The sequence below is a fragment of the Aquarana catesbeiana genome, linkage group LG11 (genome assembly GCF_042186555.1).
Source record: "Aquarana catesbeiana isolate 2022-GZ linkage group LG11, ASM4218655v1, whole genome shotgun sequence".
NCBI lineage: Eukaryota > Metazoa > Chordata > Amphibia > Anura > Ranidae > Aquarana > Aquarana catesbeiana.
In genome coordinates, this window is record NC_133334.1 from 71,631,559 (window position 1) to 71,652,794 (window position 21,236).

At 43.7% G+C, this 21,236-nt stretch overlaps 1 protein-coding gene across 1 annotated transcript in view; it reads right to left on the bottom strand.

Annotated features, from left to right (window-relative positions):
• Positions 1–21,236, bottom strand: part of ANO3 (anoctamin 3) — a 620,027-nt gene that overhangs the window by 206,881 nt on the left and 391,910 nt on the right. The window contains exons 9-11 of the mRNA XM_073604550.1: positions 17,667–17,773; positions 8,787–8,842; positions 4,199–4,320 (exon numbers count right to left, since the gene is read on the bottom strand). Of these exons, the coding sequence (XP_073460651.1) occupies positions 4,199–4,320; positions 8,787–8,842; positions 17,667–17,773 (285 nt within the window). The remainder of the gene's footprint in view (positions 1–4,198; positions 4,321–8,786; positions 8,843–17,666; positions 17,774–21,236) is intronic.

A 21,236-nucleotide genomic window follows, 5' to 3' on the forward strand; every position in this document is an offset into this window, starting at 1 on the left:
TTGGCTACTGCTCCGTTTATAGTCCCGACGTACGTGTTTTATGTCACCGCATTCAGAACGATCGGATTTTCCGACAACTTTGTCTGATCGTGTGTATGCAAGACAAGTTTGAGCCAACATCCGTTGGAAAAAATCCATGGATTTTATTGTCGGAATGTCCGATCAATGTCCGACCGTGTGTACAGGGCATAAGACTTTCTGTTGAGATGGCAAAGCTGATTTATCACTGATTGTGTCACCAAAAGGTTGGATTTACTCAACTAACTAATCTAGCCCAATCTAACTCAAATATCAGTTGGGTGCATTGTCTTTCAGAGCAAAGTAAGCTGTGATACATGGTGCAATTGTAATGATGTGCAACAGAACAAAGCAACTTAAAACAAGAGTTTTACCTTACTTCGAAGCTAAAATCTGATTCATACAACGAATAGCCTAAGGCCGACCATAGATATGTACCGTTAATGGACAGTCTGGGTACAACCAGCCTGCTGGGTTCTCTTGCAATTATTCACTAGCAGCTGCTATAGCAGGAGGGATTCCCTCATCAACACTGACTGTGTTGATGGGGGAATCGAGCAAATTTCTTTCCTGCAACCTCTGGTTGCAGGAAAGAAATTTGCTCCATGCATGGCCAGCCTTAGGGCTGAATCACACCTGCGAATGAGGTGGTTTGCATTTAACTCTGTGGGGATCCATGTAAACAGGTGTGGGTGAGAAGTCCTATTGAAAGCAATGGGAGCATGACAACATCCGCAACTATTCACGGTCATGCAGCGATTACCTGTGGATTGTCTGCATCCAAGGCCGATCATTGGCAGGTAAACCCTGCATGAGCCATTACATGCAAATAGCAGCAGGCGCTGTTAGGCTCCCATTGCTTTCAAAGGGGCTTCCTGCCAGAACCTATTGACAAGAATCCCTGCTGAGGTCATCACAAACCGCCCTGTTCGCAAGTATGATTGGGGCCTACCACCACATTTGTATTATGTCATTACAGGAAACCTGTCACAACAGTAGAACAAATTAAATCGACTGAAAGAGCGCATGATGGTTGTTTAATGCCCTGTACACACGACAGGTTTTGCCGTCGGAATAAACTCCGAAGGTTTCTCAGACGGAACTCCGACGGAATTCCATTCAAGCTGTCTTGCCTACACACGGTCAAACCAAAGTCCGACCATCAAGAACGCGGTGACGTACAACACGTACGACGGGACTAGAAAAAGGAAGTTCAATAGCCAGTAACCAATAGCTTCCGTCTCGTACTTGCTTCAGAGCATACATCGTTTTTGGTCCGTCAGAACAGCATACAGAAGAGCGGTTTTCCCAAAAGGAATTGGTTCCATCGGAAATATTTAGAACATATTCTATTTCTAGGTCCGTCAGAATTTTCTAAAAAAAAAGTCCGATGAGGCATACACACAATTGGAATATACGATGAAAAGCTTCAGTCGGACTTTTCCTGTCGGACATTACGTTCGTGTGTACGCGGCATTCGGAGTCCACTTTTGTGTATTGTAGACAACATGTGACAGCATGGGGCATAAAAAAATAGCCAATGTGTTTCAGTGGCCAACAATCCTCCATGTGAAAACAAAATAAATCAATAATGAGCAGACAATACAAAATGTGTTACATTGTATCCTATAAGAAGGGAAACAAGTTGAAAGCTTGTCCTGAAAATGTAACTGTTAGGCCTTGTTTACACTAGCGTTGCTCTCTGAAGAAGGATCAGTGTTCCGATAACTCTTCAGAGAGCATCTGACAGGTGGTGAGGATGCATTATATCACCTTTTCAGTGTTCGCTTTAACACTTTGAACCCAGCACTACTGCGCCGCAACTACGTGCATGCAGTGGCAAGGTGATTCCAGGGCACCCCCATTTATTAGAATGGGTCACATTCAGCAGGCAGTACTGCCCATGGAATGCTACAGCGGGGATCATTTTTGCCATGTCTGCACCCCTGGACACTGACTTTGCAGCATAAGTGGAAGCAGCTGGTTTCAACAAGAAAACAAAGGCAGCTTGCATGTCTCCGAATGGGGCCTAATATAACTACAATCACATCAAACACAGAAAATGATTAAGGGCTGGTTCACACTGCTGCGATGCGGGGACACCCCCAAATCAGTTTGCATATTGCAGTGCGAACTGCAAACTCGGACAGGAGTCAGATCGCATGTGTGTAGGTTCCCTCACTTCCTGTGTTCTCACAGATACTGCTTTCCCTCACTCCCTGTGTCCTCACAGCTACTGCTTTCTCTCACTCCCTGTGTCTGCACAGCTAGTGCTTTCCCTCACTTCCTATGTCTGTGCAGCTACTGCTTTCCCTCACTTCTTGTGTCCATGCAGCTACTACTTTCCCTGACTTCCTCTGTTCATGCAGCTACTGCTTTCCCTTACTTCCTGTGTCTGTACATCTACTGCTTTCCCTCACTTCCTCTGTTTGTGCAGCTACTGCTTTCCCTCACTTCCTGTGTCTGCACAGTTACTGCTTTCCCTCACTTCCTGTGTCTGCACAGCTAGTGCTTTCCCTCACTTCCTATTTCTGTGCAGCTACTGCTTTCCCTCACTTCTTGTGTCCATGCAGCTACTACTTTCCCTGACTTCCTCTGTTCATGCAGCTACTGCTTTCCCTTACTTCCTGTGTCTGTACATCTACTGCTTTCCCTCACTTCCTCTGTTTGTGCAGCTACTGCTTTCCCTCACTTCCTGTGTCTGCACAGTTACTGCTTTCCCTCACTTCCTGTGTCCTCACAGCTACTGCTTTCCCTCACTTTCTGTGTCCTCACAGCTACTGCTTTCCCTCACTCCCTGTGTCTGCACAGCTACTGCTTTCCCTCACTTCCTGTGTCTGTGCAGCTACTGCTTTCCCTCACGTCTTGTCTCTGTGCAACTACTGCTTTTCCTCACTTCCTCTTGTGCAGCTACTGCTTTCCCTCACTTCCCGTGTCCGCGGAGCTACTGCTTTCCCTTACTTTCTCTGTTTATGCAGCTACTTCTTTCCCTCACTTCCTGTGTCAGCACAGCTACTGCTTTCCCTCACTTTTTGTGTCCATGCAGCTACTGCTTTCCCTCACTTCCTATGTCTGTGCAGCTACTGCTTTCTCTCACTTCCTGTCTCCATGCATCTACTGCTTTCCCTCGCTTCCTCTGTTTGTGCAGCTACTGCTTTCTCTTACTCCCTGTGTCTGTACAGCTACTGCTTTCCCTCACTTCCTCTGTTCGTGCAGCTACTGCTTTCCCTCACTCCCTGTGTCTGCACAGCTACCGCTTTCCCTCACTTCCTGTGTCCTCACAGCTACTGCTTTCCCTCACATTTTGTCTCTGCGACTACTGCTTTTCCTCACTTCCTGTGTCCATGGAGCTACTGCATTCCCTCACTTCCTCTGTTTATGCAACTACTTCTTTCCCTCACTTCCTGTGTCTGTGCAGCTACTGCTTTTGCTCACTTCCTGTCTCCATGCATCTATTGCTTTCCCTCACTTCCTCTGTTCGTGCAGCTACTGCTTACCCTCACTTCCCTGTGTCTGTGGAGCTACTGCTTTCCCCCCCTTCCTGTCTCTGTGCAGCTACTCCTTTCCCTCACTTCCTGTCTCTGTGCAGCTACTGCTTACTCTCACTTCCTCTGTCCGTGCAGTTATTGCTTTCCTTTGCTTCCTGCGTCCGTGCAACTACTGCTTTACCTCTCTTCCTGTCTCTGTGCAGCTACTGCTTTCCCTCACTTTTTCTGTCCGTGCAGCTACTGCTTTCCCTCACTTCCTGTGTCTGTGCAGCTAATGCTTTCCCTATTTTCCTGTCTCCATGCAGCTACTGCTTTCCCTCTCTTCCTCTGTCCATGCAGCTACTGCTTTCCCTCACTTCCTCTGTGCAGCTACTGCTTTTCTTCCTTCGCTTCCTCTGTAAATGCAGCTACTGCTTCCCCTCGCTTCCTCTTTGCAGCTACTGCTTTTCTTCCTTCACTTCCTCTGTAAATGCAGCTACTGCCTGCCCTCGCTTCCTGTATTCATGCAGCTACTGCTTTCCTTTACTTCCTGTGTCCATGTAGCTACTGCTCTCCCTCACTTCCTGTCCTGGTGACAACCTTTTTACCAGACAGAAAGTCTAATCTTTCCCCGCTCTATCCAAAACTAAAAAAAAAGTTTGGGTTATTAATACATTTTAATAATAGATATTTATGTACTTTAATAAACAGACCTGATTAAGTCCAAAGGCTGATACTTGTACCACATCCCCCAGCGAGCCCAGCGCTCATAGAGTAAATGCCTGTGGTTCTGTGCACCATGCGTTTTGATTGGATGTCTGCTTTTATGACTTCCCTAAAAAAATGTAAAACAAAAAATGATTAACAGAGGATTGAATCTCCCCCTTGGGAACACAGTAAACAGTAAAGACTTTACAGGGGTCCCTTCCTTACTTTATCAAACACTAAATAATAAAAAAAAAAGTTTTGGCTAAACATGCACTTTAACCCAGGGCTCCAGGTAAGAATGAACTTTCTGGGCAAAATTAAAGATAATAGTTGTTTTTTGCGATAATTCCAACTTTAAGTGTGTTTTCTTAAAGCAGAAGTTTAATTTGCTTACATTTCACCTTCCCCGATTCCTCCCTCTCGTCTTTCTTCAACATGCAACTTAAGTTTTTAAATTAAACTCTCTGTTTTTCAACATGCAAATTTACATTTTAAATACAACATTTCCATTTTTATTACATACCCTATTTTAGACTCAGTGACATATTCACTGGGCCTCTGTTCTTCTCTATGCAATGCATGCAGTTCATGGCTGACACCATGGTACAGGGTGCTGTACATAGCTTCTTACAGCACCCAGTTCTCCTCTCAGCCCTGTTGCAAGCAGTGGTTCTAGGGTAAGGTTACCAGACTTTCGGAATGCAATCTGGGGACAACTACTGTACTGACTGTGCCCAGTTTCCACACCTAGCACCTGACACCCCTATTTGTAGCAACATCCACAAATCACGCATCCCTATTTAACATGCTCTGTCAATACTGGTCATTATAAACAGTGCGTAGCGCACCACAGCACATTGTGGATCTGGACAGAGTGGGAGGGGCTTAAAGGAGTATGAGTAAATAAAAAATAAAACTACTCTGCTATGGGTCAAGAGTGTGCAACATATTGAATGCAGGGGTCAGAAGTGTGTAATATATTGAGTGCAGGGTAATGCACAAAGTGCAGAGATCAGGAGTGTGTAACACACAGGATGAAGAGGTCAAGAGCGTGTAACGCACAGGATGAAGAGTTCAGGAGTGTGTGACGTACAAAGTGCAGAAGTCAGGAGTGTAGAAAGAACAGGATGAAGAGGTCAGGAGTGTGTAATGCACAGGATGCAGAGGCCAGGAGTGTGTAATGCACAGGATGCAGAGGTCAAGAGTGTGTAATGCACAGGATGAAGAAGTCAGGAGTGTGTAACATACAAAGTGCAGAGGTCAGGAGTGTGTAACACACAAGATGAAGAGGTCAGGAGTGTGTAACGCACAGGATGAAGAGGTCAGGCATGTGTAACGTACAAAGTGCAGAGGTCAGGAGTGTGTAACACACAGGATGAAGAGGTCAAGAGTGTGCAATGCACAGGATGAAGAGTTCAGGAATGTGTAACATACAAAGTGCAGAGGTCAGGAGTGTGTAACACACAGGATGAAGAGGTCAGGAGTGTGTAATGCAAAGGATGAAGAGGTCAGGAGTGTGTAACGTACAAAGTGCAGAGATCAGGAGTCCGCAAAGCACAGGATGAAGATGTCAGGAGTGTGTAATGCACAGGATGCAGAGGTCTGGAGTGTGTAATGTACAGGATGTAGAAGTCTGGAGTGTGTAATGCACAGCATGCAAAGGTCAGGAGTGTGTAATGTACAAAGTGGAGAGATCAGGAGTGCATAATGTACAGAGTGCAGAGGTCTGGAGTGTGTAATATACAGAGTGCAGAGGTCTGGAGTGTTTAATGCAAAGCATGCAGATGACAGGAGTGTGTAATGCACAGAGTGTGGAAGCCAGGAGTGTGAAATGCACAGGATGCAGAGGTTAGGAGTGTGTAATAGACAGAATGCAAAGATCAGGGGTATGATCCACATATTGAAGTCAAAAGCAAGTATTGCACAGAATGTAGTGGTTTAGGAGTGTTTAACACACAGAGTGCATGTGTTAGGAGTGTGTAACAGACTGTAGAGGTCAAAAGCAAGTAATGCACAAAGTGCAGGGTAAACAGTGCAGCTGTAGCATAGCATTAATATTATTATTATACAAGATTTATAGTGTCAACAGTTTTCATAGCACTAACAAAGCTCAGGGTAAAGGTGATGGACTGGCCAAGCATGTCTCCAGACTTAAACCCTATTGAGCATCTGTGGGACATCCTCAAACGGGAGGTGGAGGAACGCAAGGTCTCCAACATCCACCAGCTCCGTGATGTCGTCATGGAGGAGTGGAAGAGGACTCCAGTGGCAACCTGTGTAGCTCTGGTAATCTCCATGCCCAAGAGGGTTAAGGCAGTGCTGGAATATAATGGTGGCCACAAAAAATATTGACACTTTGGGCCCAATTTGGACATTTTCACTTAGGGGTGTACTCACTTTTGTTGCCAGCGGTTTAGACATTAATGGCTGTGTGTTGAGTTATTTTGAGGGGACAGCAAATTTACACTGTTATACAAGCTGTACACTCACTACTTAACATTGTAGCAAAGTGTCATTTCTTCAGTGTTGTCACATGAAAAGATATAATAAAATATTCATAAAAATGTGAGGGGTGTACTCACTTTTGTGAAATACTGTATAGATATATTAGTAAATTTTAGTAGTGCAGTTTCTGAGGAGCCAGGGGGGCCCACCCCTCAAAATTAGTCCTCGGCAAATGGGATGGCATCCCTAATCCAGGAAGGAGTTATGCAAATATCTTTGAGTTTCTCACAGTGTGCTATAGAAGCAAGTTAGATAAATCCAACTTAATTTCCTGACTGGAGGACATCCAGCGTTATCTAGCCCTTTCCTACCCAGCCGGACTGTCCCTGGCCCTCCACCGTCATTTATTGGATTTACGTTCTTGCAATAAGGGAGGTTCAAGGTCACATGTAGGTGTTAAATAGGGAACTCTGCATGCAAATGCAGCCTGCCTAGGAACACCCACTCTTCTAGACTGACATGCGCCCATCAAGAAATTTTAATCTTTGCATAATTCCTCCCAGGGGCCAGTGCACTGCTTGAATTGGGGTTTGTAACGAGCCCTTTGCTCGCTCGGTTCCACTCTCCCGACACTCCTCTGCAGCTATAGAATCAGATTGCAGATCGCAACATCTGATTGTTCGGTCATCCAATGTTCCGGGATTGGAACTACAGCTATGTGCCGTTCTAACCCAGTTGTGATAGCTCAGAACAAACACCAGGCAGGCTGTATGTAAGTTCAACTAGGAATCTCTCTTTATTGCAAAATACAGGCTTTTATACACTAAAAGTGGAGGTGCAGACCTCCTGCTCATATTACTCTAACAATACAGCTGTAACCTAATTAACCTAAGTAACATGAGCTAATTAACTAATCCCTTTAGACAGCCTAGATGACTCAGACATGACTTTTAGGCCAGACTGGCCGTCTTGTAGTTCAGAAAATCCAATCAACATTATCACAATCAACATAGACTCTTCTTCACACAATAGCAGAGTTAATTAACACAAACCACAATGGGGATCTAATGACTCTTAGATCCCATACTATAGACTTATTTACAATACACATTTTAGCAGACAACAGACAGACAGGTGCTGGAACTTACATCAGTATCTCCTAACAGTATCTGTCCCAGCATTATGAATCAGCCACTATTCCAATATGGCAAATCCAGTGTCCTCAGAGTCTGTGTGTCCTGGGGGACCAGGACCCGAATCCACAGTAATACCACCTCAATGGTCCCCAGGCATACAGCTCACAAAGAGCACCATTCCCCCAAATACAAGGGCCCCCAATCGATCGGCAAGAGGCTAGCATACAGTCCCCTCCAAAAGTCTCTCTCCCGGCTAGGTCTGTCACAGGGTTAGGGCTCTAGAAAGGAGTACTAAGGCTAGGTGTTGGAATGTTTTCAGGAACTTATGTACACTATCCTGCTGCCTCTCCTACCAGCCACAATCTGCCCGTATTGGACAGAGAAGCACAGAGACCCAGTAAAGATTTCACTGCGTCTAAAATAAGGTATGTAATGAAAATGGCAAGGTTGTATTTTAAATTTGTATTAGTATATTGATGACAGGAAAAATTAGTAACCAAGGAAGGAAAAATATAAGCAGATCAAACTCTCACTGAAGGAGCTGTGGCTGCTCAGTCTCAGTATTGCCCCTTTTGGACTGGTGTGGCCCAGACTATAGTCCCTGTTGCCACTATCTTTAACCTTATTCCTGCCCACCTTGGTATCCCTTTAAAAACTTCTGAATGCCAGGGGGCGGAAAAGATTAGCCGGTCACTTAACCACTGCGACTGGCTGTCACATGATCGGGAGTCGGTCTCTCCAGCTACCAATGTTTAGTGGAGATCGAGAGCTGTCTTTCACAGCTTGGTCTCTGAGCACGGACATAAATATTGGCCACCCAGTGACGAATATGTGCGCCATGTAAACCTTAAAGCCCAGCCTTTTGCTGCCACACATATATGATGGGGATAAAACAGAAATGCATTCCAGAAATGTTTTTGAAGATTGTTCTTCCTTTTTACAACACTAATAGCTTAGATTCTAAACAGCTCAAATACAATTACAAATAAGAAAAAAAAAAAAACACTTTTACCTCATGTGGTGGAAAAGCTGCTTCATATGTTCCATTAGTGAGCAATCTGCCTATACCTGTGGGGACACAAACACATTAATGGCAGCTTGTGATCCACATTTCAGAAAGGTTTTGCCCTTGCAACAATTTCAAATATTCACTCACATTTTATAGGCTTGAAAAAGTATTAGCGGGTTAACGTAACTTGTCAAGGAACTGAATAAATGTTCGTAAACCTGACTAGTGGTAAGTCATTACCAAATAGTGATTTTTCATTCAGAACATCCACATATAAACCGGAATATTGTGTTAAGCTCCATGCATATTATAAGATAAAAAAAAATAAAAAATTCTGTCTGCAAATTGCTCCCAAAACCACAAAAAAAAAAAAAAAAAAAACAACAACAAAACAACTTTTTATGTTAGGATAACACTATTTGCTTCAGGAAGCAGAAAAAAAAAATGCTTAAAAGCTGCTACTAGGTGCGTCTTTTTAAGCTATTGTGCATGGAGCCTAAAGCCGCTTTCTCTCACTTCCTGTGTCCATGCAGCTACTGCTTTCTCTCACTTCCTCTGTCCATGGAGCTACTACTTTCCCTCACTTCCTCTGTCCATGGAGCTACTACTTTCCCTCACTTCCTCTGTCCATGGAGCTACTGCTTTCCCTCATTTCCTGTGTCCGTAGAGTTACTGCTTTCTCTCACTTTCTCTGTCCGTGGAGCTATTGCATTCCGTCACTTCCTGTGTCCACGCAACTACTGCTTTCCCTCACTTCCTCTGTCCATGAAGCTACTGCTTTCCCTCACTTCCTGTGTCCGTAGAGCTACTGCTTTCTCTCACTTCCTCTGTCCGTGGAGCTACTGCATTCCTTCACTTCCTGTGTCCGTGCAACTACTGCTTTCCCTCACTTCCTGTGTCTGTGCAACTACTGCTTTCTCTCACTTCCTCTGTCCGCGCAGCTATTGCTTTCCTTCACTTCCTGTCTTTGTGCAACTACTGCTTTCTCTCATTTCTGTCTCTGTGCAGCTACTGCTTTCTCTCACTTCCCCTATATGTGCAGCTATTGCTTTCCTTCCCTTCTGGTGTCTGTGCAAAAAAAATTTTTGTCAGCAAATTGCTCCCAAAACCGCAAAAAAAAAGGTTTTTATGTTAGGATAACACTATTTGCTTTGAGAAGCAGAAAGAAAATGCTCAAAAGCTGCTGCTGGGAGCGTTTTTTAAGCTATTGAGCATGAAGCCTAAAGCTGGGTACACACGGGTCAAATGTCGGGAGACAGCGGCCGGTTGAAAAAAAAGTGTCTGACATTCGGTCCGTGTATATGTCGGTCTGTTTGACTCCCGATCAGTGCTCTTAGCTTGTTTTGGTGGTGGTGAGGGAGGTGGGGGGGGGGGGCACCCCCCTGTCAGAACACAGCAGCTCAGTGTAGGAGATTGCTGAACTAACCTTGCATGGTTAGTACAGCGGCTCCGACCAGAGCTGTCCCCGCTGAGTTGCACGAAAAATAAAAAACTGTTAGTTCGTGCCAGGCATTAGTGCTCAACAATCTGACATTAAAGGGTTAGTTCACCTTTACCAAACCACTGCCTATGCAGATTAGGGTTGCCACCTGTCTAGGATTCACCTGGACAGTTCGGGTTTGGAATCATGCGTCCTGGGTTTCAGACTGTCTGAGACCCGGACACATTATTCAGACCGGACTAAGTCTCCCCCCTTCTCTCTCCTGCCTCTAAGTTAGTACGATAAGGTAAATCAGGGTTCTCAGAGCACTCATTACATCAGCGCTCCCCTTTACACCAGAGGCCACAGTGCTCCCCTTTACATCAGAGTCGTCTTCGTACATCAGAGCATCCCTTATGTTAGAGTCCCCAGAGTTCTCCTTTACATCAGAGTCTGCAGAGTCCCCCCTTACAGTGAAAAGGAACTCTGATGTAAAAGGGAAGCTCTGCAGATTCAGATGTAAAAGGGGAACTCTGTGGACTCTGATGTAAAAGGGGAACTCTGTGGACTCTGATGTAAAGGGGGAACTCTGTGGACTCTGATGTAAAAGGGATACTCTGTGGACTCTGATGTAAAGGGGGGACTCTGTGGACTCTGATGTAAAGGGGAACTCTTGTGATTAACTTCATATGATTGGAATTTAATAGCAACATCTATGCATTGTTTATCTATGTATACTATGAAAAAAAATTGCTGTGTGACGCCAAAGTGTTCGGGTTTGACTTGAAGAAAAGGTGGCAACCCTAATGCAGATAAGGGGTGTCTGTAGATAAACAAAAACTGTGCAGCTCTGACTGAAGTTGAATAATGCCCTTGCTTTAGGTGTAGGCCTTTTATATACCTCATGAAGCCTGACTGGAATACTCTCAGGACATTGCTCAGTGAGGCCTAGTTGTTACTGCTCACCTCCACCATTACAGTGGCAAGCTTTTTCTCTCATTCAAACCCCCTCATATGCTCTTTCTGTTTCAGTAGCTTTCAGCTCAGAGTCTGAGAACTCACTGGCCACTCTGGGAATTCTAAACTAAGGGCTGTATTTTTATATAAAATTTGTCTAGTTGTTTATCCATTGAAACTGCATATCAATTCATTCTGTGTAAATGGGGTAAATCTGAAATGTTCTGAAGCTTTAGTCTCTGCAGATTGAATGTTATTCAAAAACAATGTGAATGTGGAAAATAACACATTATGGCCACTAGATGGAGCGAAGTGAATCCTAATTTCCCATGAAACTCATTGCTATCTAGTGGTCATAATGCAGTCATTTTCCCATTCACAGTTTTTCCAGTGAATCCCATTTGATCTGAAAAAAATATAACTTTGGAACGTTTGATTTTTGCCCTATTCGCACGGAACAAATTTGCTTTCAATGGATAAACAGCTATGCAAATCTGAAAAATACTACCCTTAGGCACCATTCATACCTGAGCATTTTTGTAGCTTAAAGCTCCAAAACGCTGGGGAAAAAAAAAAACAATTATTCTCTATGGAGTCTTCTTTTGTAGCTTGATTTGGGCAGATTGGTGCATTTTTTAAGCATTTTTATCCACAATTGCATTAAAACACACAATTTGCACATTTGTGAGCATTTTTGCACTTTTTGTTGTGTGTTTGTAAGTGTATTTCTGCTCAAATGCAATAATTAAATAAACCTAAACAGTAATAAATAAATAAACATAAATAAATAACAGTAATAAAAAAATAAACCTAACCCCAACACCTAAAATCTAATCCTAACCCATAACCCCAATCCCTAATCATAACCGAACCCTAACAAAAAAAAAAGTAATGAATAATAAAGAATGATAAATAAATAATTAAAGGCAGATGAAAAAGCTGAAAACAGCAACAAATGATGACATAGATGGTACAAGGGGAGGCTGTGCAGAGTGACACAGAGACACAAACAACCAAACCTGACTGACAGTTTATGTGAATACCTGAGTACTGTGAGTACCTGAGTATTGTGTGTACCTGTGTATTGTGTGTACTTGAGTATTGTGTGTATTGTGAGTACCTGAGTATTGTGGGTATTGTGAGTATCTGTGTATTGTCAGTACCTGAGTATTGTGAGTACCTGAGTATTGTGTGTATTGTGAGTACCTGTGTATTGTGAGTACCAGAGTATTGTGAGTACCTGTGCATTGTAAGTACCTGTGCATTGTGTGTATTGCGAGTACCTGTGTATTTTGTGTATTGTGAGTACCTGTGTATTGAGGGTATTGTGAGTACCTGTGTATTGTGAGTACCTGACTATTGTGAGTACCTGTGTATTGTGAGTACCTGTGCATTGTGTGTATTGCGAGTACCTGTGTATTTTGTGTATTGTAAGTACCTGTGTATTGTGAGAACCCTTTTGCTGTGAGTGCATGTGTACTATGAGTACCCGAGTGCTGTGAGTACCCCTGTGCTGTAAGCGCACGAGTGCTGTGAGTACCTGTTTGCTGTGAGTACCCAGGTGCTGTGAGTGAACGTGTGCTGTGAGTACCCATGTGCTGTGAGTATCCCTGTGCTGTGAGTGCATGAGTGCTGTGAGTACCCGTGTGCTGTGAGTACCCGTGTACTGTGAGTGCACCTGTGCTGTGAGTACCCGTGTGCTGTGAGTGCATGTGTGCTGTGAGTACCCGAGTGCTGTGAGTACCAGAGTGCTGTGAGTGCATGTGTGCTGTGAGTGCACACGTGCTGCGAGTACCTGTGTATTGTATTGTTGAATACCTGTGTATTGTTGAGTATTATATTGTGGCATGTATGCGTTCCTTGGTCATCTGATCGAGGGCAAATACTGCTGTGCAAAATGTAAGCACATTGTTTCCCTTGAAGCCCAGGTTCTGAATCTAGGGAAGCAACTGTCAACACTGAGAAGACTCTCCATACTAAAGGAGAGTTGGGATCGTACCCGGCAGGTGTCAGCAGGGGCCAGCACAGAGGCGGGTGGAGATAAAGAGAGGCAGGCACCAAAGCAGAGTAGATGGGTGACAGTCAGGAAGGATAGAGGAGAAAGTGCCAGGGAGGCCAGTCCTGGGCTGGAACATCCCATTAAATACGCCCGTTGGACATTGGTGAAACCAGTCAGGAACCAGCATTGCTGGAGCTGAGTGACTCCCCTAGCTGCCAGGGGAATAACTCCTCCAGTGAGGCTGGAAGTAAAGCTAAAGGAAATGAAAGACCGATTCTGGTGGTAGGGGACTCAATTCTTAGGACAGAGAGGGAAATCTGTCACAAAGACCTGAAGTGCCAAACTGTATGTTGTCTACCGGGCGCTCAGGTTCGGCACATCACGGATCTGGTGGACAGATTACTGGGAGGGGCTGGGAAAGACCCGGCTGTCATGGTGCACGTTGGTACCAATGACAAAATCAGAGGAAGATGGAGTGTCCTATAAAACGATTTTACAGGCTTAGGAGCTAAATTGAGGGAAAGGACCTCCAAGGTAGTATTCTCAGAATACTACCGGTACCTCGAGCCACACCAGAAAGGGAGATTAGGGAAGTAAACAAATGGCTGAGGAGCTGGTGTAGAAAGGAGGGGTTTGGGTTCCTGGAAAACTGGGTCGACTACTTGGTTACCAGCTCTTTAGCAGGGACGAACTGCACCTAAATGAGGAGGGTGCAGATCTGCTGGGAGTGAAGATGGCCCACAAGTTAGAGGGGCTTTTAAACTAGGTGACGGGGGGAGGGTCCAGAGGTAGAGATAGTCAGCATGGAACAAATTCCAGAGGGTTGTATTTGGGGCATTAGTGATAGGTTGACTAAACCACCTAAACCCGAGGTAAGTACAGTAACAAGTCCTATTTGCTACCTCAGAACACCTAATAAGGAGATAGTATGCCACCGGTCTAAACTATGTGAAGAAAAATATGCTCTCTCCCCAAGGAGAGGAGAGAAGAAAAAAGAAAGGCTGTAAATGAATGAGTACGGATCGCTTATGAAGTATTCATAAATTTATTTATCAAAATAGAAGTTTAAAAAAATATATTGCTGCCTAGCAGCTACAGGTTTAGAAAACCTAAAATCTGCTAGATAGTGCAAGGTAATGCACACTAGCTGTGTCAAAGACACAAAACCCAGATAGGGCACAAAACAGAAAACACTGAACAAGAAACAAAAAACACACACACGTCCGGACGCCAAGTCCATTGGCACAAAGAGGCACCTCCACGGCAACTGCCGTGTGTCAAGTTAATAGTGTATCTAGGAGGTGTATCAACCCCTTGGAGGCTCGAGCTGTGAGGCTAGAGAAGGGCCAGGGTGACCAGGGAGACACTGTCCAGATGATCTCTGTATGGTACGAATACAAGCGGTGACTAGCTGAAATGAATTCTGAATGAATAATGAATAATTAGTTGAGGGTCCCATTACGGGAATGTCCGTGCCAGTCCATGTATGCCAGAGATCCTATTGAGTTCTGAACTGAACAATGTAGGTAGTGGTGGTGTATTGTAGATACTGAGAGTAGCCTAGGATGAGAGGCGTTGTTACGGAAGGGCTTCACCACAGATGCTGTGTGCTGATAAATCTGCTGGTGCTCCCCATATTATCTCTCTCGTGGGTATGTTTGACTGGTTGTATCTATGGTAGTTAATGCATGTGAGAAAGAAAGAGATTCTCAGGAATGGAGGAGTCTAGGGCATGTAAGGCTGAGGGGAAATATCAGTATCAGCATGGGTAGAGGCTACTGTGTACAGTAACACAATTGCATATGACAAAACAATGATGATGTCAAAAATGGCTGTACTTATTCCCTCCACCAGAATAACCGTTGCCGATCCTCCACGGTGTTCACCAGCCAATGTCCGTTGTTAGTGCCGTTTCCTGCTTGAATGTCTGTCCCATCTAGGGTTTAAGATTAGCCTGCCATGCACCAACTTGGGGCTGGTGGTGTCATCACTGACTATTCCTCGCTAACTCTCTTGTAATCTCACACACGATGTCATATTTGCCATCCTCTCTTCTGCTACTGCCGAGCAGTGCTCTCCAAACAAACAGTTCCCCTCGTGGAATCCCTCATATGCTCGCCAACACTATAGGGGATGCTGGTGTGGCATCAGGATGGTGATGACGGTGATGACGTCAACGCGTTTCGCTGTGCGGATGCTTAGCTTCGCCTGGACATCAGGTGGGTATCCGAGAGCTCCCTTTCAATGTCACGGGCTCGGATAGAGCCGCCCCTCTTCAGTACTCTTAAGGGACCTACTGGGTTTTTACCATACTATAGAAGTGCTAGATGGAAATACTGAACCTGGACTTGTATTTTGAGGAGTAGGCACATATGTTTTTGGCCAATCATTCTTTCACTCTCTCTATAGAGCTTAGTAACACTTTTGAGCTATCTAATGTTAGTCAAGAAAGGGGAAGAGATGGCAAAACAAGGACATTAAGACATAGACAGACATTTTAAGAAAAAAACAAATCTTGATTCACCAAATATTGGGAAGGATTGTCATAGGAGGTCACTTTGAAATAGGATCATTACAGTATACAGAGACAGGTTCACCAAAGATGTTGTTGTCCTATCATGATATAGCCAGTGTTGACTACATATACTGTATAGCAGTCTGGGTCAGACATACACTGCATCCGACCCGGATGTATCTATACAAGATCACATTACGTCCAGTCTAGTCTACCAAATATACAAATATGTTCCATCTGCCATCCAATAGATGTATAAGTGGTGGGAGGAATAGGATATATATGTATGTGGATATGTGGGGTGAATAGGAAAGGGTGGATGTATATATTTTTATCCATTACTGTGTCTGCACATCTACTAGTCATATAGTTATGCACACTCACATGGGTTTAAGTTGATGGTTCCAAAAAGTGGAGGATTTATTATTCTAAAAAAGACCTGTAAATTGAATTCTGTGTTGAGGCCTCTTAGCACAATCTATAAATCCACCACTTTTCTTTTTGGAGGAGTATCAAATTAAAATCCCCTCCGTCTTGGTGATAATTTCAACAGATATATAGCCTTGACATGCATGCCTTCAAGGCTACCTCCATAAAATTGGGCAAAGTGTTTGGCTAGGGGCTTATCTGGATTCTTTTCAGTAATCTCACGCATGTGTTCCCCTATACGTATTCTAAACTAAGTGGCATGTTCGCCAATGCCAGGAATCTGGCGGACAAGATGGGAGAACTTGAGCTACTGTTGTACAATGACTATTTAGATTTTGTAGGAATTCCATAGACTTGGTTCAACAGCTCTCATGATTGGCTGGCAACCATTCAAGGGTATTCCCTATATCGCAGGGATAGAGAGGGTAATAAAGGGGGAGGAGTATGCCTGTATATCAAAAATTATGTACAAGTGAATGTGAGAGACGACATCACTAAGGGAGCAAGGGAGAAGGTGTAATCCCTATGGGTAGAGCTACAAAGGGAGGAAACTAATTGGAAAGTAATACTGGAAGTATGCTATAGGCCCCCTAACCAGAGGGAGGAGGGGGAGGCAGACCTCCTTTCACAATTTGTATTAGTGGCAAGGATGGGAAGTGTCATTATAATGGGGAACTTTGATTATCCAGACATGGACTGGGCGGAAGGAACCACGCATTCATCTAAAACTCGCCATTTCTTAAATGTATTGGAGGACAATTTCATGGGTCAGATGGTAAATACACCAACTAGAAACAAAGTGTTACTAGACCAACTGATTACCAACAATACAGATCTGATCACGGATGTGGAAATACGGGGCAATTTAGAAACAGCTATCACAGGTCAATTAGTTTCAGTATAAATCACACAAATAGGAAACATAAGGGGAATACAGACACTGACTTTCAAAAGAGCCAACTTTCCTGAACTACGATCCTTGCTAGAAGGTACTAAATGGGATAAAATCTTAGGAACGAAGAACACAGAGGAAAAATGGGTATTCTTTCAGAGCATATTAAATAAGGGTATTAGAGAATGCATCCCAATGGGTAATAAATTTAAAAGAGCTAATAAAAGTCCTGGGTGGCTTAACTCCAATGTAAAAATGCATATAAAAGCATTACTCATTACTGGACCTATAGTTTGAGCCAGTGGGATCAATCACAACATGTGGCGGGAGGAGTAAATATTCAACCCACCTAAAATGTTGATACCTGCAGTGGCCAGGGAAAAGGGACAGCCATTTGATGGAGTTTTCAATACATAGGTCAGCAGAAAGGTAAGTATCTTCTAGTAAGCAAACCGCATCCAAAAAATGTTTTGTGATTACAAATTAGACTTATATGTCTTTCAGCCCTGTAGTGACATGGTCACGTTAAAATAAATACTGGAAAAATACCCTGAAAGGTGTGTTCACTGAAAATAAGCAATATGTTCACTTATAAGGAGAAGTAAATTCTGCAACAGTCGCCATATCCTAAACTTTATTTTGTAACCGAAATGAAAGAATAGCAATCTTACCCATTTTCGATTTTCCGTCTTCATACTTTGTCCTCTGTAATACATGATGTACTATCCGGCTCCGTGTTGAGTTACTGAAGAATGAGTCTTTATTGTTTATTGTGAAGCTGTTAGAAAGAGAAAAAATGTTTGTCATAAAAGCCATCGCTAGTACAGGGGCTTACAGGAACAGCAGGTCTGTTGATAAAACCCCCTTTAATCCAGTTATGTTTTCATTCGGAAAATGCATTTTATTACCTTAAAGCAAAACTACAGTCCCAAAAGGGAGTTAGTTCCGCTTTAACATCCCCCATCCATCACCACAAGAGAATTGTGAGATTTTTTATTTTTTTTTGTCTTTTTCTAGCTTTTGAATTTTTTTTAATTTTTAGCCCCACCTCCCACTGCCATTCCAATGACAGGAAAAATAAAAGCAAAGGGTGCACCAGCCATGCACATTGCCTTAAAAACTCTTTTACTGAATAAATAAAACATTTGTCTACTCACAAACAGCACATAATATTAAGCTCTCTAATATTCACCGTGACCCGCATACCCTGGTCCGCTGTGCAGATACCAACGTATGAAAGACACTTCAAATTTCTGATGCATTTCGCGGGCAGGTAGCCTCTTCTTCTTCTGTGGTGGCTCTCGAAATGCATCAGCCATTTGAAGTGTCTTCCCTATGTTAGGATCGTCGCAGTGGACCAGGGTGTGCGGGTCACTGTGGATATTGATGAGCTTGATATCATAATGTGTAAGGTAATGTGTAAGGCTGGTGCACCCTTTCTTTATCCCCATGATAAAGCATTGGGGGGCGGAGCGAAACATGTTGGGGCGTTGCCTGGCGGGAGCCAAGGCTGAGGTTGCCACTCTCACCAACATCACTACAGGACTCCGTGGATGTGCGGCATTAGGGATTTCTTCCTCTTTTCCCCTCAGTAAACTCCATCCCTCACCTGCTCTCCCACAACAGATGCGGAGCTACTCATGTTACTCCCCATGCTGATTAAGCCTGAGTGACACACTATATTGTTGGGCAACCTTTGTTTTTTGTTTTTTCAGTGTTCTTTTTGGGCTACAGCAGTCTTCAAGGGTCTGCAAAGTCTTGCTCAGTTCTCCGTTGCTGAAACATTCACCTTGAGTGCAGAAGGTTGTTCGTTTTGTTTGTATATTCTAATGACAGGTACCTGGTACTGCAGCATCCTGGGATACTTACATCACATTTTACATCACATTTCCTAGGAGGCTGCAAGATCAGCACACAGAGTGGCCCAGGTCCAGTGGATGGGCCACGGGGCAAGTCTGGTGCGTCATTGGAGCTAACTGCCTACACCCAAAAGAGGCAGCCAGCTGAAGAGGACCAAGATGGTGGTGCTGGATTCTCTGTGCAGGTGAGTATGTGCTTTGAAGAGCACTAGAACACTACAGGTAAGTTCAAGAAAGTGCTTGCATATGATTGAATGATGGAAGTCACTACAGTTTCGCCACATTCGCAAAGTTAGGGGTAAATGCCCTTGCAAAGTGAATAGCCTATTTACCAAATCAACCCCACCGTGTAGAGGTTTAAGCACCCTAAAATCTTTCATTGTTGATTAAAAAGTAGTGTTGGTGATAGCAATGTTCAGACCTTTATTGCTAGCTAAAAGGCTTTAACCATTCCCTACTCCTTCACAAATGAAAAACAAAAAGTTTGGCTTTAGATATACTTTAAACTTTACTTTATAACTAACAACAATTTAGACTAATTGATTGGGAAAGGAAAGAGGTTCAGGTCCACATCCTTGGTACAATATGTAAAAGAGAATTTCCTCAAAAATGGGACTTTGAAGGACCATGAACACTCAAAAAATGAAGTAAAATAGTGAAAACGTATTACAAAACATAAATACTTTATACATCAAAACTAAAACACATGATAACACTGAGAAAATCCTGACACAAGATGAAAACATGACTAATGGAAGAGGCTCAAACCAGCTGTCAAAAAGACAGATAAAATCCAAGGCGTTTTGACATGTGAGGTGAGGGTCTTCTTCAGGGAGAAAGGAATGGGCTGAAAGCTTCCAAGTGAATACGAACAATCTCAGTGTTAAACGTTTCAAGCACCGGAGATCATATGCTCAACAGAGGAGAAGGAGACAGCAACACCCGAGAAGGCATTGAAAGAGCAAAAATAGGATGAAAAAATATATGTCATGTCCAGATGCAGCACCCCCATGCCAGAGGAATATCACCCAAAAAGGAGGGCGGGAAAATAACTGAGGGATGAGGTGGGGGGGTGGAGAAAATGGCAGAACGAGACCTTCGCAGCTGGTATACCAGCATGGATCTAAGTATGAAACCTATCACTGTGAAGTTTTTTGCTGGACTTGTAAAACACACGTTTTATCAGGGACCCACATGTAGTTTAAGTGGCCACTAAGGTTCAGATGCACTTTGAGACCAAGATGGAGTCAAAGGAAAACCTCATGGCTTGTAAGGTTTTGGCCCCAATATAAAGAGGGAAAAACAGGAAGAGCTGAACACCTAGCTGGATAAAAGAGAAAGACGTTTTTTTTACGTATCTTAGGTCTGCAGAGTGCTTCATTTTGTATAGAGTAAGAGAGGGTTATAACCCCAGTCTGTTTTTTTGCCATCTGTGCCCCATTGGGAAAATCACCCTTCACTTCCTGTCCAATAGCCAAAACAGGAAGGGAGAGCAAATCCCTCCAAAGTAAGGGAAACCCTAGTTGTCACCAGAATGAGTATCCCCAAAAATCCTGAATATGCTGAAAAAAAAGCTCATGTACTTTTTATCCCGGGCTGAGCAAGGGGAGGATGGCAGTTCTATAGGAGGAAAGAAATTCAGGTATAAAAACACATGTGTGTAGTGCCCCCCTGAGTATACTGGTAACAAAGAGACACCTCCAGATACCGGGAGCGGGTTTACATTCACCCCAGCGCTGAGTCCATGGCTTTAATGGGAAGTGAGAACAAATACGGGCGCCAGTCACTTTAGTATTTTTCAATGCTTTGATGAAAAACTTGAAGCAAGTAGTAGTAAAGAGGTTGAGGGGAGGTTGCAGATACCTTTTTGTAGCAGATCACTTAAAGACTCTTCAGAGGAAATGACAAACACACAACTTTCTCTTAGCGGAATCTTGTATAGCTGAGTAGGTCTCTGCCACAGACCTAACAAACAGTACAATGTCTGGATAAGCCTCTCTCACAGGACTTAGCAGCCAGCGGATACCTGGATAAGTCTCTCTCACAAACTTAGCAGCCAGGAATGTATTACCTTGATTAAATTGTAGAACAGCGTCACAGTACCAGAACCTTTAAGCCATACGGCGATACTGTAAGGGTAGTTTAAATATAGAACAGCTTCTTCACAGTACCAGAACCTTTAAGCCATCCGGCGATACTGTAATGCCGCGTACACACGGTCGGACTTTTCGTCTACAAAAGTCCAACGGACGCTGACGGACTAAAGCTGGCTGGTAATCCGATCGTGTGTGGGCTTCTCCGGACTTTCAACGGACTTTTTTAGCCTAAAATCCGACGGACTTTAGATTTGAAGCATGCTTCAAATCTTTACGTCGTAAGTAC